At 42.9% G+C, this 21850-nt stretch overlaps 1 protein-coding gene across 1 annotated transcript in view; it reads left to right on the forward strand.

Moving 5' to 3' along the window:
* GINS2 (GINS complex subunit 2) overlaps positions 1–19287 on the forward strand; it is a 40866-nt gene extending 21579 nt beyond the window's left edge. The window contains exons 3-5 of the mRNA XM_085636682.1: positions 5336–5435; positions 10932–11058; positions 15183–19287. Coding sequence (XP_085492808.1) covers positions 5336–5435; positions 10932–11058; positions 15183–15308 — 353 coding nt within the window. The 3' untranslated portion in view covers positions 15309–19287. The remainder of the gene's footprint in view (positions 1–5335; positions 5436–10931; positions 11059–15182) is intronic.
* Positions 19288–21850: the final 2563 nt, after the last annotated feature.

The raw sequence follows: 21850 nt of genomic DNA on the forward strand, positions 1-21850 counted from the left end.
GAAGAGGATAATGATCCACAATCACAGCTTTATTCAATTCTCTCAAATCCATACACAATCTGGCTTCTCCATTGGCCTTCCGGGCCATAACTACCGGAGAAACCCACTCTGTGGCTTCAATCTCTTGAATGACACCACCATCAAGCAATTTCTGCAACTCATCCTTCATCTTGTCTCTTACCAATAAAGGAACATTCCTGACTTTGGCCACGACAGGAATGGAATCCTTTCTTAGTTTAATAAGATGTACATATTTTCTAAGGCACCCTAGTTTTTTCTCAAAAACTTTAGGAAATTTACTTATCCATACACCGTTATCAGAGATGGAAGCAACCTTGGGTAGATCTCTCAAGCACACCGAAGGAGATTCATTAGGATCTAAATAAACTCCAAGATCACGTTGGTGTGACCAACTGATCAAAGAGTCCCCTTTCATTGAGACATAAATCTTCCCCGCGGTGATCCTTCCTTTAAAATCTATTGTTCCCATAAAATATCCCAATAGATCTATAACCTGACCACCATAACCTCTAGGGACAATATCTGGTTTCAATAGCTTCACTTTAGTGGATAGACATTTTTCATAAAAGATTTTTGGTACTAAAGTGATCTTGGCACCAGAATCAAACAACATGTCTACGTGATTATCATTAACCAGCACTTCCTCTATAGGACCATCTGCCCCTTGACTGCATATCTGAGATACAATCAGATCAGTCTCATCTTGTTCATAGATGTCAACCTCCCTCACATTTTTTGTATTTTTGCTAGACCTACAGCACTTAGACAAATGCCCCTTTCTTTTACAAATGGAACATGTGGTTTTCCATCCAGGACAGTCTTTGAAATTAGCTACATGTCCTGTGTTTCCACACCTAAAGCACTTTACAGAAAATTTGGGATTCCAGTTTTGACGTATGACTTTGGAGGAACCTTCACCAGTTTGTAACGATGACCTGACTAGTTTGTCAGAATCCACAGATGACTTAGCTTTAATTTCTTTGACATCAGTGTTTGCGCTTTTGTCAGTGTCCGAACCCTTTTTTATAGCTTCTGAACATGCCTTAGAGTGTTCATGCATTTTTAATGTGGTGATAACTTCTTCTAAAAGTGGATTGTCTTTTTGCCAAAGAGCATCTTTCGCCTTCTCAATCGAAGAACCCAACATGAGCTGGTCCCTAAGTCTTTCCTCCAGACTACCAGCGAACGAACAAGTGGAAGCCAGTTTGCGTAGTGCGGTAACATACTGCTCCACAGATTCATCATGCCTTTGAACTCTCTTACCAAAATGATATCTCTCTAAAATCATGCTCATTTTTGGAAGGTAATGCAAATCCATTTTCTTAATACAGATTTCGTACTCATTGAGGGAGTCCCCATCAGGTAAATCTGGGAGATGTTCAAAGACTTCCTGGCCCTCTGAGCCTAGGCAATGTAAGAATAGAGCAGATTTTCTTTCTGCACTCAGAGACGTACCGCACACCCTGGCGTAATTGGCAAAAACCTTTTTCCATTTTATCCATGGAATAGTGGGATCACCAGGAGCGGACAGAAAGAAAGGCGGAGCAGTGACGTTCTGCATGACCGCAAAGAGAAGAAGTGAATAGCAAGAAAAAAAACACAAGATAGAATGTAAAATATGTGATCACGCAACAAAACCTCTTCTTTTATCTAAAATAAACAGTTGCCTTTGTCTGCATCACTTAAGGTACCTAAGCATATTTTAAAACAATGAGGCATGCACATCAACACCTTGTAACCCCTAAACTCCTCAATCAAGCAAAACAGAAAATGATCTGCAAATGAGGAGAGCTGAGCAGATCAGCGCAGGGAGAGAAAACGAGGCTGTGCAGATCAGCGTTGTCACTAAATGTCCAGACAAGTCACTGTAATCCCAAAAACGATCTGCCATAAAAGAGCATAAAGCTGTGCTGAACAGCGTTGTGAATATGAATAAATAACTGGCAGCACCTTGGTAATGTTAAAACGATCTGCGAAGGATCTGCAATGAAAAACCATAAAGCTGTGCAGATCAGCGTTGCCAAAATGTGAAAATACAAGACAGTACCTTGTTTTCCAGCCCTGGAACCTCTAACTGCCTCTACTTGCGTGTGCTCAGTAAGCGGAAATGGCTGTTTCCAAACGCAGGGTGAGTTGCCAGGTAACCCTGCGAAAGACGGCGGAGACAGAGACGTGTACGGAGTGACGTCAAAGCTTCCCCCGTTGCCTGGTGACTGTAAACAATAGCGGAGACTGCAGCGTGTGCGGAGCGACGTCAAAGCTTCCAACGTTGCTTGGTGACAATAAGCAGCTTGCGCCCAGCGCGAGGTGAGTTGCTAGGCAACGCTGCGAGTGGGCACGAGCTTTCAGAAGTTGAAAAAAAAAACAAAAAAAAAACTTTATTGATGCCTGCGAGTGTCCGACCCCTTTCTTTAGGATTCTTCGGGGCAGAAGCAAACGGCGTAGTGGGCAGCTGCGCCGCAGACGCTCTCCAAGGGCCAGGCAAATCACCGCGGCAGCAATCGTGGTCCCGATAGGACCTCCCACACGCCTCGATGGTCGGCAGTGAAAGCCTCAGCAGAAGAGTGCGCGAATTGAATCCGAGGCAGCCCAAAGTCCAAAAAAAACGTTGTGAGGAGAAAGCAGCGAGTTGGGGTCTCTTGACGATTTCGATTTCCAGTCGTCGCCAAAATGAAGTGATGAAGATGCAGGAAACAGATGACAAGAACAAGGTAAGCTTTGTAGGTTCTTTATTGTAGGAGATATGCAAGAGACCCCATCCTTCAACTCCTAACAGCAACTGACTTTCTGTATTCAAGAGGTAACATTCTCCTTCAGATGCATTCCACACTAGAATGCAACAACCCAGCATGACATAGCCAGGTGACATATAAACACTCTAGAATGCCACATTGCCTCCCTCTTTTCACTTAGAACACTACACCGCCCCTGGCGCTAGTGTTGTAGCTGCTATTAAGTAGGTCCTGTAAGCGGGGAGGAGCACAGGGTGCCGTAGACAGGAAGCCAGTGATGTCACGTCCGGTGCAAATAGATAATGGGAAATTTGCATTCATTTGCTGATATTTTAACAGTATATATTTCCTAGTTATTCCTGTATTCTTTATATGTACTAAAATAGGTGTACATTGCGTTTGCACATATTTAGCACTTGCTTTCATTCGGTATTAAGGGCAAATTACACTTGATTGCATTTTTGCACATGTTGGTTCCCACTGCTTGTAAGTGGTGGTTATTGTCTGTACAAAACACTATGTAAGGAGTAAGGATCCTGGAGGGGGCTTTGGAGGAATAGGAACAAAAACTTTGCTTGCGTTATTTGTCACCAAAGTCCTAATCTGGTGCAAAACACAAACCATGCCCAGCACCAATGTTATTCGTTACTAGCTCCTAGTACTAAATGACCCCTTGAGTGGAACTATGCATACGTTTTACAACATACATTTCTCACTGCTGGTCTCTATTCATTTTACCCGTAGAAATCAAAACAGGTTGGTCAAATGGCAAAAAATCCAGATTTTGCATCCTTGCAAGTTGAGATATATTACTGCTGTCATGTACCATTTAATTATGTTTTATGACACTTAAAGTACATAATAGACTTTTTGCAACTTTTTTACATTGTTAAAGATTAGTCTAAAGCTTCACATATTGGTTACTGGCTTTCTTAAATGTGAGAAGCTGTGTATTTGGACCCCATACTCTCCATAGACAGCCATTGCCCTGCTTCCTTAAAGTTATTTTATTAGAATTCTCTTGCCTGCATTTGTGAATTGTGATATACATGTCCCCGCACATGAATGTTGAAACACGTTTCTTCAGTAAGTGTAGAGGTCTGTCACGCTTACTGAGGGTGAAGATTGCATTGTACAACTAGCATTGGATAAGTCAAAATGTCTCATCTTTGAGACCTATTGGCCTCATCAATGGTTTTTAGCCATGCTGTAGAGCATCCCGAGTTGAATCGGCAAATAAAAAGAAAAAATATGGTGAAAGCATTTTTTGAAGTGCGAAGGATGGCGTGTGGAAGCAAAATAGAGTGCTCGAATAAGGCAACCGGAATGGCAAATTGAACTGAAATAACACCGAGAGTACTGGTAGAAGAAGCTGCAGCGACCGAGAAGGAGGGGACGGATGGATGGAAGCAACATGGAAGGCATGGCTGGAGATGAAAAGCAAAAGGCGAGGGAGCAATGTGGCGTGGGCATGGGGAAGCACACAGGCAACAGAGTAACACACAGTAAAGGGCATATGAACTACACGAAGGAGATAGCTGGAAAACATGAGCATACTTGTGGATGCTTTAACTAAAAAAAAAACTTATGTAAAGTACAGTTTGAATAAAATAGCAGTGGAAGCCTAAATCCAGCCTATAAAAGGAGATGGTAAAGAGGCTAATCTTCATGGGTGGGGCAAACACAAGATAGACAAGGTGGGACACGCATTAGTAGCAGCAAATGGGAGTGACAGGAAAGCCGACCAATGGTAAGCAATGTGCAGGCTTCAAGCCCCTGAATGTTTTTGGTAAGCTGAAAATATATTGAAGCTGGCCAATCAAGAGATGGTAAAGTGGCTATGCTCCATGGGAGCAACAAACACAAGATTGACAAGATGGAACACAAATAAGAAGCTTGCAAATGAGTGACTGGAAAGCCAACCAATGGTAAGCAAACCCCTATATATTGTTGGTAAGCACACAATATGCCTCGCAGCAGACTGCACATGCACAGTCTAGTGGGTGCGACCTACTAATGAATCAAGTAAACAAATACATTCTCACTTGGATTCTGGTGTGTTCACGTATAGGACCTTGCACTAAATGTCTATTTACCCGCCGATTCAGTCAATCAAAACAGAGCATTTTCAGGGTTCCTCATTTACTTTTATTTCTAGAACACATTACACGATTAAACACAGATCAGTGAAATGGATTTATGGAGTTGCTGGCAATTTTGCAGCATTCTGATGCTCAATAGGTTACAGTGCCTGTAGTTGGTATACATACATTACAGTTTAAATGAATTGTTGTGTCCGTTTTTGTGTGTACATTTCAGATGTGCCTCTATTCTACTCACCTGTTTTTCATGGTTCTTTAAAATTATACTGGCAGTGCACGGTTGTTTGCTTGACGCATTCTGCCCTGCGTAGTGAACTTTGACCTTATTTTTTGTCCCATTATCCTATCACCTGGTGTTTGTATTAATGCACACTAATATTTTCACTTTTTGCAATATACAAGTGTGAGTACTTTGCAATAGATGAGGTTGAGTCTGACCAAATTGTGCAGTTTCTGATTCTCCTTTTTCTTGTCTTATAGAGAAACTGGAAGAAATCAGAGATCGAGAGCGGAGGGAGGACACATTTACCCCAATGCCAAGCCCCTACTACATGGAACTTACCCAGCTACTGCTAAACCAGTGAGTAGAATAGCCATTGTTTTGTAGTCAGTATATTTTGATTTGTAAACCTTTGTAAAGTGTCCTCTGTGCCAAAAAATCTGTAGGTGCTGACTTTTGTGTGGTATTTGACTAATAGTGCTAAGCCACAGAATGTTTGTCAGAGAGATCGCTGTAACTTGTTCTTCCTTACTCAAAAAAGCATTGTTGCTTTCAGATACGCTGCTGATGTTCAAATTCTAAACCTATGAGGTAATCTTGCATTAATGGCCCACAAATTGTATCAATAATGAAAAGTATAAGAAATTGGGTTACTGGTTGAGGGGGCTGAAACCGTGCTCAAGCAGCAACCACAATCCTTGGCCGGGTGAAGTCGCAAGCAAACCCCTGAATAACCTGTGCTTAACCCTCTAGTAGCTTGGTACAGAGCAGTCAGGCTTTACTTGGAGGCAATGTGTAAAGTATTTATGCAGCAGTTCACACAGCAATAAAGTGAAACAACACAAGAAAAATCCCACACCAATATAGAAAAATAGAGTAAAAGTTAAATAATACTTTAATACCTGAATGACAAATCTAATCAGTAGAACCGGAGCTATGCAATTCTAAAGATTCAAATGAAAATAGCGCCACAAAACACAAGCGCCAACTGTGGTTATCTGTTCACCCTGAACCAGTACAAAATCACAAGTTCAGGCCGACTGCGATGGAGCGCCGGCCGGATATAGGGACCCAGTTGGGTCTGCTGAACAAGAGTACCTTAAATCCCGGTTGCAGAGCGTTGCGAATTCTGCATCGAGGATGAGGCAATTGATGTGGAGAACCCTTAGTGGGTTTCAGAGGGTCCCCCTACCTCTCTATCTCCTCATAGGGCCGCGTCCAACGATCTTGGAGGGTCCTGGGCTCAACTGGCTCCATCACCCACTCCTTCTGGCTAGGCTGAAACTCAGCAAGAGTGGCTTTCTGGTCATACCAGTGTTTCAATACCTCCTGGCTAGCTTCTAAGTTCCTGGAAGCCTCATTCCAGAACTTTTGCATTTGGTTGCTGAGGGCTAACATGTAGCTAACCACATCCTGAGGGAGCTACTTTGGGGCTTGTTCCCACTCCTCCTTCAGCAAACTGAGAGGTCCCCATACAGGGTGATCATAGGGGAGTACAAAAGGGCTAAACCCTACTCCCTTCCGTGGAGCTCGCTGTATGCAAAGAGCTGGTATTGCAAGACGAAGTCCCACTTCCTGGGCTCAGGCAGTCCCATAATCATGCCCTTGAGAGTCTTGTTGAACCTTTCAACAAGCCCATTAGTCTGGGGATGGTAAGGTGAGCAGAACTTGTAGGTTACCTCACATTCTTCCAACTTGATTTACATGTACACGGACATGAAGTTGGTGCCCCTGTCGGACAACATTTACTTGGGGAAACCCATTCGGGTAAAAACCCCATCAAGGCCCTAGCCACTGAAGGTGGAGTCCTGGTCCTTTGAGGGATGGCTTCTGGTTACCGGCTGGCATGTTCAACAACAAAACCAGTATAAGCTGTTGCCCAGGACAGTTTTGGAGTACAGGGGCCCAACAATGTCGATGTCCACCCTCTCAAAGGGGGTGCCAATGACAATGATGGAATTCTGGGGAGCTTTAACCTTCTTCCCCAGTCTTCCACTGGCCTGACAGGTGAAGCAGGCCCTACAGAAAGTATCTGAGGCTGTCTTCATCCAGGCCAATAAAAGTGGGTGACAAACCTGGCAAAGGTTTTGTCCTGCCTCAGATGTCCTGCCAGGGGTATCTTGTGAGCCAGCTCCAGCTGAAAGGTCCTGTAACATTGGGGGAGCACCAGCACACATGCTGACCCATGCTCAGGCGCCTTAGGTTCACTGTAAAGGAGGGTGTTCTCCCAGGAAATAAGGCGATCTTCGGACTGTTTGGGCTTTCTTGCAGCAAAGCAGCACAGCAGTTCTTCTTCTGAGTCTTCCACAGCTCCAGATGTGTACTGAAGAGCTGGGTCTGAGGAGCCATTATTTATACCTAATAAGACTTTGAAGCCTTTTTTTGCCTTCGTGTCTGGGAGCAATATACAAAGACCAACTGCTAGCTACACCTAGTCATGTGAACCAGGGACAAGCTGCAGACACCAAATGGTTAGGACAAGAAAATGCCAACTTGTAGGAAAGTACCCCTTTTTGCACGGTTACCCCCTAACTTTTTTTCAGATACCTGATGCTAAGTTGACTGAGTGTGTGCTGGGACGCTGGTAACCAGGCCCCAGCACCTGTATTCTTTCCCAAAACTGTACCTTTGTCTCCACAATTGGCACACGTCTGGGCCACATGTAAGTCCCTTAAAAAAGGTGTCCCTGGTACCAGGGGCCCTGTGAGAGGGCCTCTGAGGGCTACAGCATGTATTGTGCCACCCTCAGAGACCCCTCACCTTAACGGCTACACGCTGCCATTGCAGGCTGCTTATTTTGGTGCAGACAAAACCAAAGATTCAACATGGCACACACCTCTGTATGCCATGCCCACAACCACTGCCTGTGGCATAGGTAAGTCTCCCCTCTAGCAGGCCTCAAAGAGTGCACTATACCACAGGTGAGGGCATACATGCATGAGCACTGTACCCGTACAGTGGTTGTGCCATTCACAGACATTGTAAGTGCAGTGAAGCTATATTGAGTATGTGAGCTGGGAGTTTGTCATTACGAACTCCTAAGCTCTGTGATGGCTTTACTGAAAGCTTGGAAGTTTGGTACTAAACTTCTCATCTCAGCATAGTAAATCCACATAGATGCCAGTGTTAGATTCGTTATAAAAATGCATTCAGAGGGCATCTTGGAGATGCCCCGTAAAAACGACCACTGTCTTTCAGCCACCACCAGACAGGTTTCTGACCTCATGGGGTGAGAGCCTTTGTGCTCTCGGAGATCTGAAACAAAGCCTGCTCTGGGTGAAGGTGCTTCTCACCTCCCCCTGGTAGAAACAGCAGCACTTGGCGGTGAGCCTCAAAGCTCCCACCGGGTGTCATACTGATTGGGCAGCTCCAAAAAGTGGTGATGCCCGCCCCCTGCCCTGGCCCCACTTTTTGAGGCAGGAAAATTAGTAAACAGAATAGCAGTGTCCACCTTGGCTTGGCACACCCCGGGGAGTCCAGGAGCCAAAGTGAACCCCGCATCAGAAAATTCTCTATCTTGATTAGGAGAATGGAGTCCAATACGAATAGGGATGTGCCTCTTACCCCAGAGGGAGGGGGCACCTAAAGAATGTAGTCATCCTAAGGGACAGTAGCCATCAGCTACTGCCCTTTGAACCTAGTAACACCCTTAAATTTAGTATTTAAGGACCTACATGAACCTTTTTTCTCCGAATCGATGACCTACGAAGAAGGACCGAAGAACCATGCAGCAGTGGAGAAGACGACGACGACGACGACTAACTACTGGCCTGTCTCATCCTCCGGCGACCCTGCGTGCAGAAACCGGCATGTCCTGTAGCCAGCAATCTCCAAGAACAGCTCTACCTTCCACAGAGACTGTTGTTTCCCGTGGACACTGGATTTGTCCAGCCAAGAACTAACCTAAGGATTCCAGATCCAGGCAGATCTGCGACACTTGCACCACTCTGCATACGACGCCCACGGCCCAAGTCGCCCACCTATCCAGTGAAATGCCTCCCACCCCCGGCGAACCTGACCTGGGAACTAGCATTGGAAAACTCTCCTGAATTTCGCCACGCCGCCTGCAGCCTCCTCTCGACCACGACCGGATCCGGTGAGAGAAAAACAGCGTCTAAAGACACCCCTGCACCCGCAGCCACCAGGCCTTGGTGTCCCCAACTGATGTGTCCTGGCATCCCCCACAATCCAACGTACCTCTCCAGTCATGGGATTCCTTCGGCCAGTCTTCATGAACCAGCCTGCTGCCTTTTTCTTCAACCACGTTTCTTGATTGGTTTCTACAGAACACCCGATGCTTCCTTTGCACTCTGCACCCGGCTGCCCCTGTGCTGCTGGTGATGCAGTCTCTGTGCTCCTTGGGGGCCCCTCCAGTTTTGACCTCAACCACCATGGCCTATGTCCCTGACCCACAGGTACTTGCCTGCAACCGGTGCCTCTTGGAGGTGCCCCCACCTCCATAGGATAACATTGGGCCCAGTGACCTCTGCAACCGGCTGCCTCTTTGCCTTGGTCCTACCCTTACCCAGTGTTGACCAAAACCCAAGGAGACTGAACTCACAAACTTGTTACTTTACTTTAAGTTACTTACCTACCATAGGATTGCATTGGTCTCTCACTGCATTTTACTAAGTGTTGATCCTGAATACAAAGTATCCTTTTGCACATTGAAAAGTTTTTCATCTACATTCAAAGTATTATTAAATGCTATAGAAACCATTTGCCAATAAGAACTTGAAAAGGCTACTTACCTGTAACTGAGTTCAACTTGGTTCCTAAAATAAAAGTAACAACCATTGGCCGGGGTTAGTCATTGAGTGTGTTTTCCTCCCTAATATGAGTATGTGTAACAAATGCATTCATGCTACCCTAACTGCTCAGCCCAGCTACCACTAACTTGAGAGTGAGGTATTATCTGCTTTATCCTCTGAGAGACGTTTGGGGACTCACTGGACTCTGTGCACACTATACCTCTTTTTGGTATAGTAGATACAGAGCCACTTCCTACACAACTTTCTAAAAGTGGCATTTTTAGAATTGTGACTTAAATCTGACTTTATCATTCAAAAAGCCTTCAAATTACAATTCTTTAGACACAAAACTCGGTATTCCTGTCTGCTCCCAATTGAAAGTTATCAATTATTAAATGTAATAAGTTAACCTTATGTCATCCTATGGCAGAGGTAGGCCTTGCAGTAGTGAAAAATTAAGAGTTTTTCCACTACCAGAACATATAAAATCTAATGTAGATGTCCAGTGTTTTAAATACACTGCACCCTATGGCCCTGGGTACATGGGGTACCACTTTAAATGTGGTATGCCAATTGAGCATAAGCCCATTCTACCATGATTAGGGTGGAAAGCAGTGGTAACGTGCACAGAGTCCTAAGGACAAGAACAACAAGATCATCAAAAGTAGGAGTGGTGAAGGCAAAAGGTTTGGGGAAAGACCACTCTTAGGCTGACCGGTCTAACCAAAGGGTTAATAGATAATTTGCTAATGCAATTTATGAGGAGCTTTACAGTGGCCCCTCAGAGTGTGACAAATCAGACTGCCAAGTTTTTGTATTTTGAGGAGTGTATTTTTTTGGCTATAAAAAATGCAATTAAGAAGGTCTGTGTCAAAGAGTCAGAAAGTGCCGCTGCAATGGTAAGAAGAATCATTAAGGAACTCTGCCTCCACCACATTAAGTCTTCCGTGTATGACATGAAATCATGGTAATTGCTGAGTGTTCACAAGCTTTCCAGCTGGTTCTCATTAAGTACATTGGTTATCATTAAGACTTTAGAGATAGAATTGTTTACGTAAAAATATCTCATGCTTATAAAAGCCTGTGTGATTAATTTTCATTTCAGCGCCTCTGACAATATCCCAAAAGCAGATGAAATCCGGACCCTCATCAAAGACACCTGGGACACACGGATCGCAAAGCTTCGGTTGTCTGCGGACAGCTTTGTCAAGGAGCAGGAAGCCCATGCCAAGGTATGTTGGAACACTGTAGAGGAGAAGATGCTGGAGTGTCCCAGTAGTCGCGCTTCTGAAAGGTCATAGTACAGGAAACTGTATATAGGCAGATCAACTCTAAAATAATTAAATACATCAGACATATTTGGCTTAAAGGCCCATAAAACAGGGAGTAGGACTGACTGGAGACCAAGATGGCTGTGTCTCTTCAGCACTCCTGTGATACATCCCATCCTACACGGGAGGTGCCGTCCCTCAGCCAGAGTGGCGTTGTGTCCTCAACTGATCTGGAAATTGCAAGCCTGCACCAGTAAAGGAATCCGTGTCTGTGTGTTGGCAGTCCCCTTGAGGGCCAGCTTTGGTAGTGAAAGTCTGGAGTGGTCCAAGAGACAATGAAGCAATAGGGAAAGCTGAGGCTGACATGAAGAAGGAATTGCACCTTGCTGGGTGCCACTTCTTGACATGAACCTATGGTAGGATCAGTATGGCGCCTGAAGCCCTTAATGGATAGAGGAAAGCAAACGTTTGATTACAGGTGAATTGAAAGTGGTGCATGACTACCAAGTGCAGTTGCCTGTCATCAGGACCCATTGTGATGATGGGTCTCTAAAGAACAGCATCCAAAGTGAAAGCAAACTTCCCTGGGAAGCTCCAACTTTCGGCTTTGATAAGTGATCACATAGGATACACCTAACTCTCACTGACTATTGCTGTCCTCTACTGTCATGCTGGAGAGAAGGAAACGGAATAATGACTTTTGTAATCATAGGTTGGGGGTTCCTGTAAAAAGAGTCTGCGGTTAGTGTCTTGGGACTTTAAATTGGAGAAAGGACCGTAGTTTGTTCAAGCAATGTGCCGCGCACAGCTTTGGCAGGGAAGACTATAAATATTGAAATTGCTGTGAAGGGAGTGAAATGGAAATTGATGGGCATTGCTTGAAGAATGAGGGGTCAGAAGCAGGAAAATACTGAGTACTGACTTCAAAAATGGAATGGGTGAATCTAGGAACATACAATTGCTGATGGAGAATGCATTTATCATCTTCCCAGGACTCATAGACAGTACAGCTGTGAGTGGCACTGTGAAGGTCTACATAAAATCTGTAGAATGGATGGGAAAATTCTGAGGTAAGCTAGTAAAAAAAGAAATCTGAGATCGGAGCATCTAACTACGTGTAGGCCGGGGCTTCCCCAACTCGATATTAGGGCTAGGCTGGAAGTGCACACCTCTAGAGCCACAGGGCTTGATTAGGAGTGGCTGTTCATTCATTTCTGCATCTGATGCAAATGTGACACCGAGTTGTTCGTAATTTGTCGGATGCAATAATTATCGTCTGTTACGGCTTTTAAGGCGTATTGGTGAATATCCTACAGATTTTGGTGCTCGGTGCACAAAGATCTGCATGTCCTGTTAAATACCGAACCTTTTCCCCTTGTTAAATTCCAACAAATGCGGCTTGCTGAAATTTGACAAAAGGTACGATCTTTATTGCACCAGGTACCTATCTGGCACAATAAACATCAGACCGCTTGTAATTGTGATCCCTGTGCAGACAAGATTTTGCGCATGGATCGCAATTCAATGGGGCACTTGTAATTAGCCCCCACAGAGGGAGATGGTAGGGAGTGGTTTGATAGCATCTGGCGGGGGATAGACTTCCTGGTGCAGTCCAGGATAGACCATCAAGGGAAAGAATTTATGTTTGCGAAAAGGGGTATTCTGCGAGAGACTTTCAGGAAAATCTGATGACCTAGATTGCGTGTCTTCTTTGTAGGAGTGGTAGGGGAGGTTGGGAAATGATTGTCGCTAACAGTAGTGTAAGTTTTACAAGCTCAGTCTCATTGCTGCATCTCCTTTTACTCATATGGGCCTTTGTGTACCTGTTTTGATATTGTCTAAGGAGGTTGATTGCAAATGGGGCAGTAACATGTTTAAATAGGTGGAGTTTTCTACTTGCCTGTCAATAAATGCTTTTGTTATTGTACATGTACTTGTCAGTTATTGATTTAACATATTCTGTCACATGCTGTTTGCTTCAGTAATTGGTTTTGTACTTAATATAACTATTATCTGTGATGCATGAGGGAACATGAGGACAGAGCCACATCCAAGGTACATTAGGTCCTGTGTTGATTAGCTTAGGGCCAAGAACTCCCAAAAATAAGGTGTCTGACATCGATGGATGGCCGTTGGATAATTGTGTTGAAGAATTGTGGATTACGCTGCCCTCCTAACTAGTCCACAGGTGATAGTGTTGATAAAAAAGTACCTATTCCTAAAAAGGTGTATTTGATTTTGCCATTTTTGTGTTAACCTACTCATTTGTGCAAAGGAGTGGAAGAGAAGACAGGGGCTCTAGATAGAACTGGAGAAGAGTGATATAGGCGCCCAGAGGTTTACTGCTTTCTCACAGCTGATCTAGCATGCTGTAGATAGCATGGTACTTGGAGGAAAGAGAGTGACGTAGTACTAGAAGGGATATAGCCGAACTAAGGGACCTGCTCTCCTGGCAGTTTTCTTAGCTGCAGTAAATTTGAATATTTGATTTTCAAAAATTTAATGAATGCTTTATACTACTGGTACGTGGCCTTTTGAAATCTGTGGACCCCTGCTTAATCATTAGTGGAACCTATGAACCTCCACTAAATCATTATTGTTATCCGGGGACCCCCACTGAGTCATTACTGGAAGCATTTTCAATGATTTGACCTGCAAAACAATACACAACTAGTACAGAAATTATCAAAAAATATAAACAAAATTTTAATAGGAGGTTTGTGGCTTTTCTAAATTCAATTGAAGCCACTCGTATATTCTTTTTGATGCATTTGCACAAATCAATCTAAGGGTCCTAATTTAATTTTTAGCCTCCAATTTCAAATTCCTTACATTAACAGAACGTTTAAAAAATGTCAATTGTACATTTTTCTCCTATATTTATATACTCTTTATTAATCAGTTAATATTATTTCATTTTCTAAGCCGTTGCCGACCCCTGAGTAGACTTTGCGGACCCCCGGGGTCTCCGGACCCCAGGTGTAGAACCTCTGCTGTAGGTTACTAGTCTGCAGTATTCTGGAGGAGATGGGAAAAGGCTGCCTAAGTCGATTCCCATCTCCTGAGACGGAAATTCATATCATGGAATGCACAGAGGATTCGATGTAGTCAGACCCAATATTTTCTGCTGGGGAGGCAGTGATTTTGCTTTGCTGCTTCGAAGCAAAACGTTATTAGAAATTTGGAATACAATGATTCCTGAGTTCCTGTGCAAGAAATTCTTCTTTGTACCACGTTTCCCCAGTTTTTGACTTTTGAACTCTGGACAACTAGGCCAAGGGGTCCAGGCACAGTTCCTTGGAGCCTTTTTGCATTTTGATTTTGAACTTATCTTCTCAAGTTTGAGAGTACAGAAGGTCCTGAGTGCACAGGAATCTGCGTCTGCCTGGAAGGGAAGCAGTAGTCTGGTAGCAACTGGGCATTTTTTGAGCCAGCCATTGTGAAATTTCTTTACCATGGGGAGTGTAGAGACCCTGCTGCCCTGGAGGGGGGCAGTTCAGGTATTTCTGAGAAAAGCATCCAGCACGCCTTTGTTTGATTTTGATTTTCTGTCAGTGCCCTCTCCTTTTTTAAATTTGTTATTATTTTTAATACGCTTTTCCAATTTGTGTTTTCTATCACCTTTGAATCCTTCCATCAGATTCCAGTAATTTTCTAGTGTTTTAATTATTACATGTATGTTACCGATACAGGCTTTGCTGTTGAACCTGGTAGACTTTACAGAAACCAGTTAATCTAATAGATGCTACAATGATTAGACTTTGTGGGCGCTCAGTCACAGTTTGCGTCAAATCTGACTTGCCTCCCTGAACTAAAGAGTGAGTGGCATGCTAAAACTTATTTCATTTTGAGACTGTATTAGTTACAGAAAAACTCTACTGCATTGTTCCCGTCTGTTGTACGTGACTAAACAGCAGAACACTTTGATTTGGAAAATGGAAATATTCTTGTTGGTGTCTGATGCATTAGTTAGTAGTTCAGTGTGGATGGTCAGACTGAAATTATGCACACTGTGTTGTTTGACTTGTTTAGGTCCAGCAGTGGTGCATCAAGTCTAATGCCCTTTATTTTTTATCTCCTTCTAGTTGGATAACCTGACGCTGATGGAAATTAACACCATTGGGACATTCTTTACAGAGTCTTTAAACCACATGTACAAACTTCGGGCCAACCTTCAGCCGAGAGAAGAGGGCCAGTCTCAGGACTACTAACTTGTGAAGTTGAAGGCTTTCACTCAGGATGCACATTGCTTGAGATGTTACGTCCATAAGCAGTCATGAGTTCTGCCTCTTATGGACAAATGGAGGGGCCAGCTGTGTTACGGATTGTAATAGCTCCCCAGGCTAGTGTAAAACCAGCTCATGCTGCTCTGCATTGGATCTGCTTGTAGTCATGTGAACACCCATGAATATGTGGCAACTCACTCAACAGTATTTGGAGATGCCAAATCTTCCTGTACGGTCCAGACTTTCTCAGCCTCCGTCCGTGTTCGTCCCAAGAATCGTCTACTTTTTAGTTTCACAGTTGATATGCTCCTCTTAAAATGTGCATTCTTCAACAACCTCTTAGCAATACCAAAATGAGATTTGAACAGAATCCTCAGCACTTGATTTTAGCATGTTTTCATTTAGAAGACCAAGCTTTCTCTGATTTCTGCGACAAGGTCACTTGCAATTTTCACTCAATTAAATCTCCTAAGTTGATACTCAACTAAGTATTTATGCCAGGGATCTCTTCTGGTAGAATTCAACTACCTTTTATGTAGCGATTCATGCATTTTACCATGAAGCACAATATCTCTATCAGAAATGCTGTGATTTATGAAATATGTAGTTTTTTAAAATGTAAAACCAATTAGTATACTGGTAAATAGGGAAGCTAACCGGTGACTATACTCCTTGTGCATTAGGGTTCCAATTAGTTTGACTGCAGCTTAACTGTGAAAAAGTTCATACACTTGTCTTGTACTAGACAAAATAATAATCTTGAAATAAGCTAATCTGTCAAATTTTCAGTTTAAAACATGTTATTGATCGATTGTGTTCGGAAATATTCAGCTTCTTCCAATTTTTGCTTACGATTGATTTAAAATGGAAGCTTTGTTAACAGCGTACCTTCAGCTTGCTTATTGTCTGCAATTCTTTATGCAGTCTAGTACAACCCTTTCAAACCTCCATCTGGCAGCAAGGTCCATATTCAAAGAAGCTGTTTGAAATATGTGTCCCTTTGTACACCTCTGATAGAACTTCATTCAGGTGGGGTTGCAGCCGTTGTACTGGGTGGAATGTGTGGCAGCACCGTTCGTAGCGATTGGTGAACCTGTGGCTTCATGTGGTAGACAGTTGGCGGTCTGGGGCAAAATGGGGCAGGCTCAAGCAGTTTGGTATCTCACCTCTATTTCTCTATTTTAGCATCTGTCTACAGACATCTATAGCTAGTCTGTTGGCAATGCTAATGATTTCCACACTGCCAGAGTTACCGCATATTGTGGATTCTCACATTGTGTCACCTATCAAGCAGCAACGGTCATTTTTGGCTTCACAATTTTGCACGCTTGAAATACTAGTGCCACACAATGTCTATTGTCTGTTTTACATGCCAGCCCTTCACATTAGCTTTGCCAATGCTCTTTTTTATTTTAGCTGTATGAGAATTACGGATGTTTAGCTTGCATTTTTAGCTTACTGGTAAACTATTTTTCATTGCATGTGTGTAAGACAAAAGTAGTTTTAATTGGAAAGATCTCTGAAGAAATGTTTTAGATTTTCCCAGAATGATTTGAGCAAAATTGATTTTGAACCTGTAAGTTGAAGCTTTTTGAAAGGCATTGGTCAGTTTATTGAGGCTGACAAAATCGATCTAGGGGTTTGTATCTACTGTACTATTGTACCATAGTATTGTAAGATAATTATATAATTAATTGTTACTCTTTCCTCCACCTATCCTACCTTGGAAGATACGTATAAGTGGAATGCAGAGGAATATTTGTATACTTACCTTGCAGTGTAGTGGTAGTTCTGTGTGGTGGATATGGCTTTATTGCCCTGCAATACACTGCATGTGATAGTTATCCCCCTTCTTACCTTCCACCCACCTAGTATGTCCGCAAAATATCTGCATTTCTTGTAATTCTGTCTTAAAGTTTAAATTGTAGAAGCAGTTATAGACAATTTACAAGTCCCATAGAAATTCATTAGCCATTCTGCAAATGTAAATACATTGCAATGTGCAGGTACAGCAGTCTTTTTGAAAGAGCTAATCGACATATGTAAATGCCACAGATGCGACAAACGGAAACTGTTAAAAGAAACTAGATCATATCCGAAACACAGTGTCCGGTTTTAGGATTAACGGAGATTGTGTACATTGAGCATTTATTTTACATTTTGTCATTTGTGCAGCTAAATAAGGAATCGATGTGTAATCAAATCAGTCATAGAATTCCAAAGAGTTACCCCATGTGCTTTTTGGAGAGATGAGCCTCATTCTCGTGCGGTCTGTAAACTATCCTCCCTCTCTGCCACCTGCCTACGGTCCATGAGGCAGAACACATTTCTAGTTCCAATGTATAATTTCTTTTGCCCAACATAGCATTTGTTCTGATCTACAAGATTTCGATGTTCCTGTATAGGAATCAAAGAATAGTTGCTTCTAGTAATAGGTAACTCAACTAAAGTTGTGAAGTAAATTCTTCCTGCAACTTCATTGTAAATAGAAGATCATTAAGTAAAATCCAGAAAGATGCAAAATTGTTTTGTATTTCTTACTGTTGTCATTTGAATACTACACAGTTGCTCCTCTGTTTGCAGAGATCAGATTGCACTCATAAATATACTTTATTGTGTAGAAGTTGTTTCTAATTTTGTGCTCATTCATCAGGTTTTTACTCCAGGTTGAAATTCCTTTCCAAGGTACTGTTCTAGAATCTGATCTGCTTGTGTCCAAGGGAGTTAAACCATCTCCTGAGAGACTTTTAGAAGGAAGAGTGTTTATTGTGGAAATAATCTGTCACTGGGAGAAGTTGAAACCTCATATCTTGGAATGTGTCCTGCTATAGGGTTAAAGAAAAGGTCTGTCTGGCAAATCGTTGCTTCAGCTCATTGTGGTTGTCGCAGGTGGTACTAATCTAGTGACGTTGGCTGAAATACTTTTGGCAACCCTTGGTTAGGTTTTCCTAGCCTTTGGGGCTATGTAGCTAACTATTCTGTGGAAAGCAGAGCGTGGAAAGCAGAGAGTGATCATGCCAACTATCTCACAGGCGTAGTTTACAGAGATGTGCCAATATTCATTTTTTATTGGGTGTGATCCCCTCTTAGTTCTGAAGTCAAAGATACTCATAAACCTATTTATGTTTTACAGTTCTCTAACGGTAAAGCAGACAATACTAGATACATATGGTTAACATTAGAAATGCTCGAGTGAAAGTTAATATTGGGAATATAAACACATAGAAACTAGTTAACATGTTATAAAAGGAAACTCAACAATCCTGCGTTTGAATTTCTGTCAATCTTGGAAATTTTTCACACCCTCTAATCTCCTCATACGTCAGGGATTGTCGATGCACCCTTCCTTTATCCAGTGTTTGCAGGGTGTAGACCTTACCAGCATAGTGCTTCCTTGGAATCTATGAAGTCCTCTCTGAGCAACTTAAACCAGTGTTCTTTACGCACTGTTTCACTTTAAAAACTAGGGACGTGGAATTCCTAAAACCAAACATACTGTTTGGAGTCAAGAACAAGTTTTCTTATTTATTTTTTCCAGCAGACAAGTAGGCCAAGCCCAACCCCATGCAGCACAAACCCTTGACTGCGAGTTTTCAGTCCCAGAGTATTGTTGTGGGAAAGATAATTGTCCACCACTAATGCAAGATTGGTATCTGTACGTAAAAGTTGTTAAAAAATAGCATATGTAATTCATTAATGCAAATAATTTACTATCCGAGCGAGTGTTGTAAAGAAAGGAAGCTAACTGCAACGTCAGCTTGCTTTATTGACAGTGGATCCAATGTACAAATACGCTCAAATATATGCATATTGTAACTATTTTAGCTTCCCAAAATGTTCCCTGATTAGATGCAAATGCAGGCACAAGCATTAAAGCAAGATTTTTGACTGTTAGCTTTCAGAAGAAAATGTACACACAATTTGCAACTTGATTTAAAAAATAAATAAATAAATTGCCAAGCTATTTTACAGATTTACATACAATTTCTTTGAGGCATCAATTAAGAAAATGTGCCTAATGCAAACCAATCTTAATTTTTTTTTTTTTTATTATTATTTTAAATTGAGAATTGCTTTAAAACACTTATAGGCACCATGGGAAGAAATAAGCCCCTATTCTTAACGAAATTCTCAAATGTCTATGCCCTTGCATTGGTGTAGGTTTACAACTTTTAGTAATTCACAATCGTTTAACGTGACCCTAAAAACAGTACTCCAAGCAAAATGTTGTCAATTATAGATTTGCGTCTGCAAATATTCACACTTACCTATGCTCATGCAAATTTCTGCTGAATGTTTTTGTGTGTGTGTGTTTCTAAAGTGAGAATATAATTACCTGTGGCGGAACTCCTTTCCCTTAATCCCCACCTTTTTTTCTCCACCCTGGAAAAAAGTTTTCCCTTCTCATTCTTAAGGAATACATTGTGACCTTTTCCAATGTGAGAAGAGATTGGAGAGGAGTTGGTGAATACTCTTAAACATATATGTTTGCAGGTGTGCACACACTCATAGGCATTCCAGACATGGAACTAATGCTTCCCACTTACTTCCAGTCACTGTTTGTAAGCTTGTAGAAGGGTGGCAGAATCGTAGCCTTGCTAGAATCCATATCCTGATATAATATGAGCCCTAGCATAATCAGAGACACTGTTATGAGTGTTCTGCCATAATATCTCACCTCACTACGTGGTTCCAAATAGAAAAGTGTTTTTTGACCGGACACGTTAATTTCTGAGGCATTCTGTCCTTTTGGATGAGTTTTTTTTTTTTAAATAATAATTCTTGATAATGGTCTTTGTCCTTCACAGGACACCAAGACAGTGTTAGAAGCCATCCTTGCATGGCATGATTAGAAATATGAAGCAATGGTCATACTGTGCATAAGCACAAAGGAAGGTTTTCACAAAATATGGCTTAAGGTGAGCAATTACATGGTTAACTTATATACATTACTGAAAAAATAAAAGGTTATAGGGACGTTCTAGTTAGGCTGAGATTTTGCTCGTACAAAACCATCGAAATTCAGCAGTTCTAGTTACCTTACCTAACGCCCCCGCAATGCACTGCTTATGACTTCACATATTGCATCACTCATGACAAGGTCAGTGACATCACTGATGGTATTTCAAATTGGCTCACCTCCAAGTGTTGTTGAGCCTACCAGGGGGAGGTGTGAAGCACCTCCACCCAGAGCAGGCTGTGTTTCTGACCTCCGAGAGCACAAAGGCTCTCACCCCATGAGGTCAGAAACTTGTCTGGTGGGTGGGTGGCTATCTGGCTGGCAGGGACTAGTCAGCCAATACACTAGAGGTTGGTAGTTTGTCAGGGGTCATCTCTAAGATGCCCACTGAGTGCATTTTATAATTAATCCAACACTGGCATCAGTGCGGGTTTATTATGCTGCGACGTTTGATAACAAAATTCCCAGATTTCAGTAAAGCCATCATGGGGCTGTGGAGTTCGTCATGACAAACTCCCAGCCTATCTACTCAAAAAAGCTTCACTGCACTTACAATGTCTGTGAATGGCACAGACACTGTAGGGGAATATTGCTCATGCAGCAATGCCCTCGCGTGCGATATGGTTCCCCCTGCCTGAGGGGTGACTTACCTCTGCCACAGGCAGAGTTGGGGGGGCATGGCACAAAGGGAGATGTACGATGTTCGACTCTTCAGTTTGGTCTGCACCAAAACACGCAGCCTGCTGTGGCAGTGTGTGGGTGTTAAGGTGAGGGGTCTCTGAGGGTGGCATAATACATGCTGCAGCTCTCAGAGGCCCACTCTAATCACAAGGGCCTTGGTACCCGGGCCACCTTTTTCAAGGGACTAACATGTGGCCCAGAGTTGTGCCAATTGTGAAAACAAAAGTACAGTTTTGTGGAAAGAACACAGGCTGGGCCAGGGCCGGACTGGGAACCAAAACCGGCCCTGGCAAAGTGCTCGGCCGGCCTGGGGGGGGGGTGCCGCCGAGCTCTTTGCCAGGGCCGGTTTTGTTACAGGGCTGATTTTGCAGCTGTGCTGCAAAAACGGCACTGTAACAAAACCGGCCCCCAGGGGCCCAAAACCAGCCCCCAGCCGTGCGGCGCACCGGGGGATTGCCCGGTTCCCGCTATGACCAGTCCGGCCCTGGGCTGTGCCTGGTTAGCAGGGTCCCGGCACATACTCTGTCAAGTTGGCATCAGGTATCTGGCAAAATTGTTAGAGGGCACTTTCCTACACATATATGTTTTTAACCCTTTCTCTTTTTCTTGTTTATCGGGATATGATAAGTCTCTTCCCAGTACAACATCAAGTTTAGAAAGCAGTGTCAGGTGTACCTGAAGGGACATGTATCCCACTGGGACAGAATGAGTGTGTGTTGCAGGAAAGGGAGGAAGAAGAGTTGGGCTCACTGTAATGAAGAGTACTAGTAAATAATGGAAATTATCACTGCATCTCCTATCTTCTGCACAATCCTAAAGGAGTGATAATATAGAAAGTTACATGGGTGTCCCATAAGAATGCAGAACAGCAACAGATGTGAGATAT

This window comes from Triturus cristatus, chromosome 12, assembly GCF_964204655.1.
Source record: "Triturus cristatus chromosome 12, aTriCri1.1, whole genome shotgun sequence".
Lineage (NCBI taxonomy): Eukaryota > Metazoa > Chordata > Amphibia > Caudata > Salamandridae > Triturus > Triturus cristatus.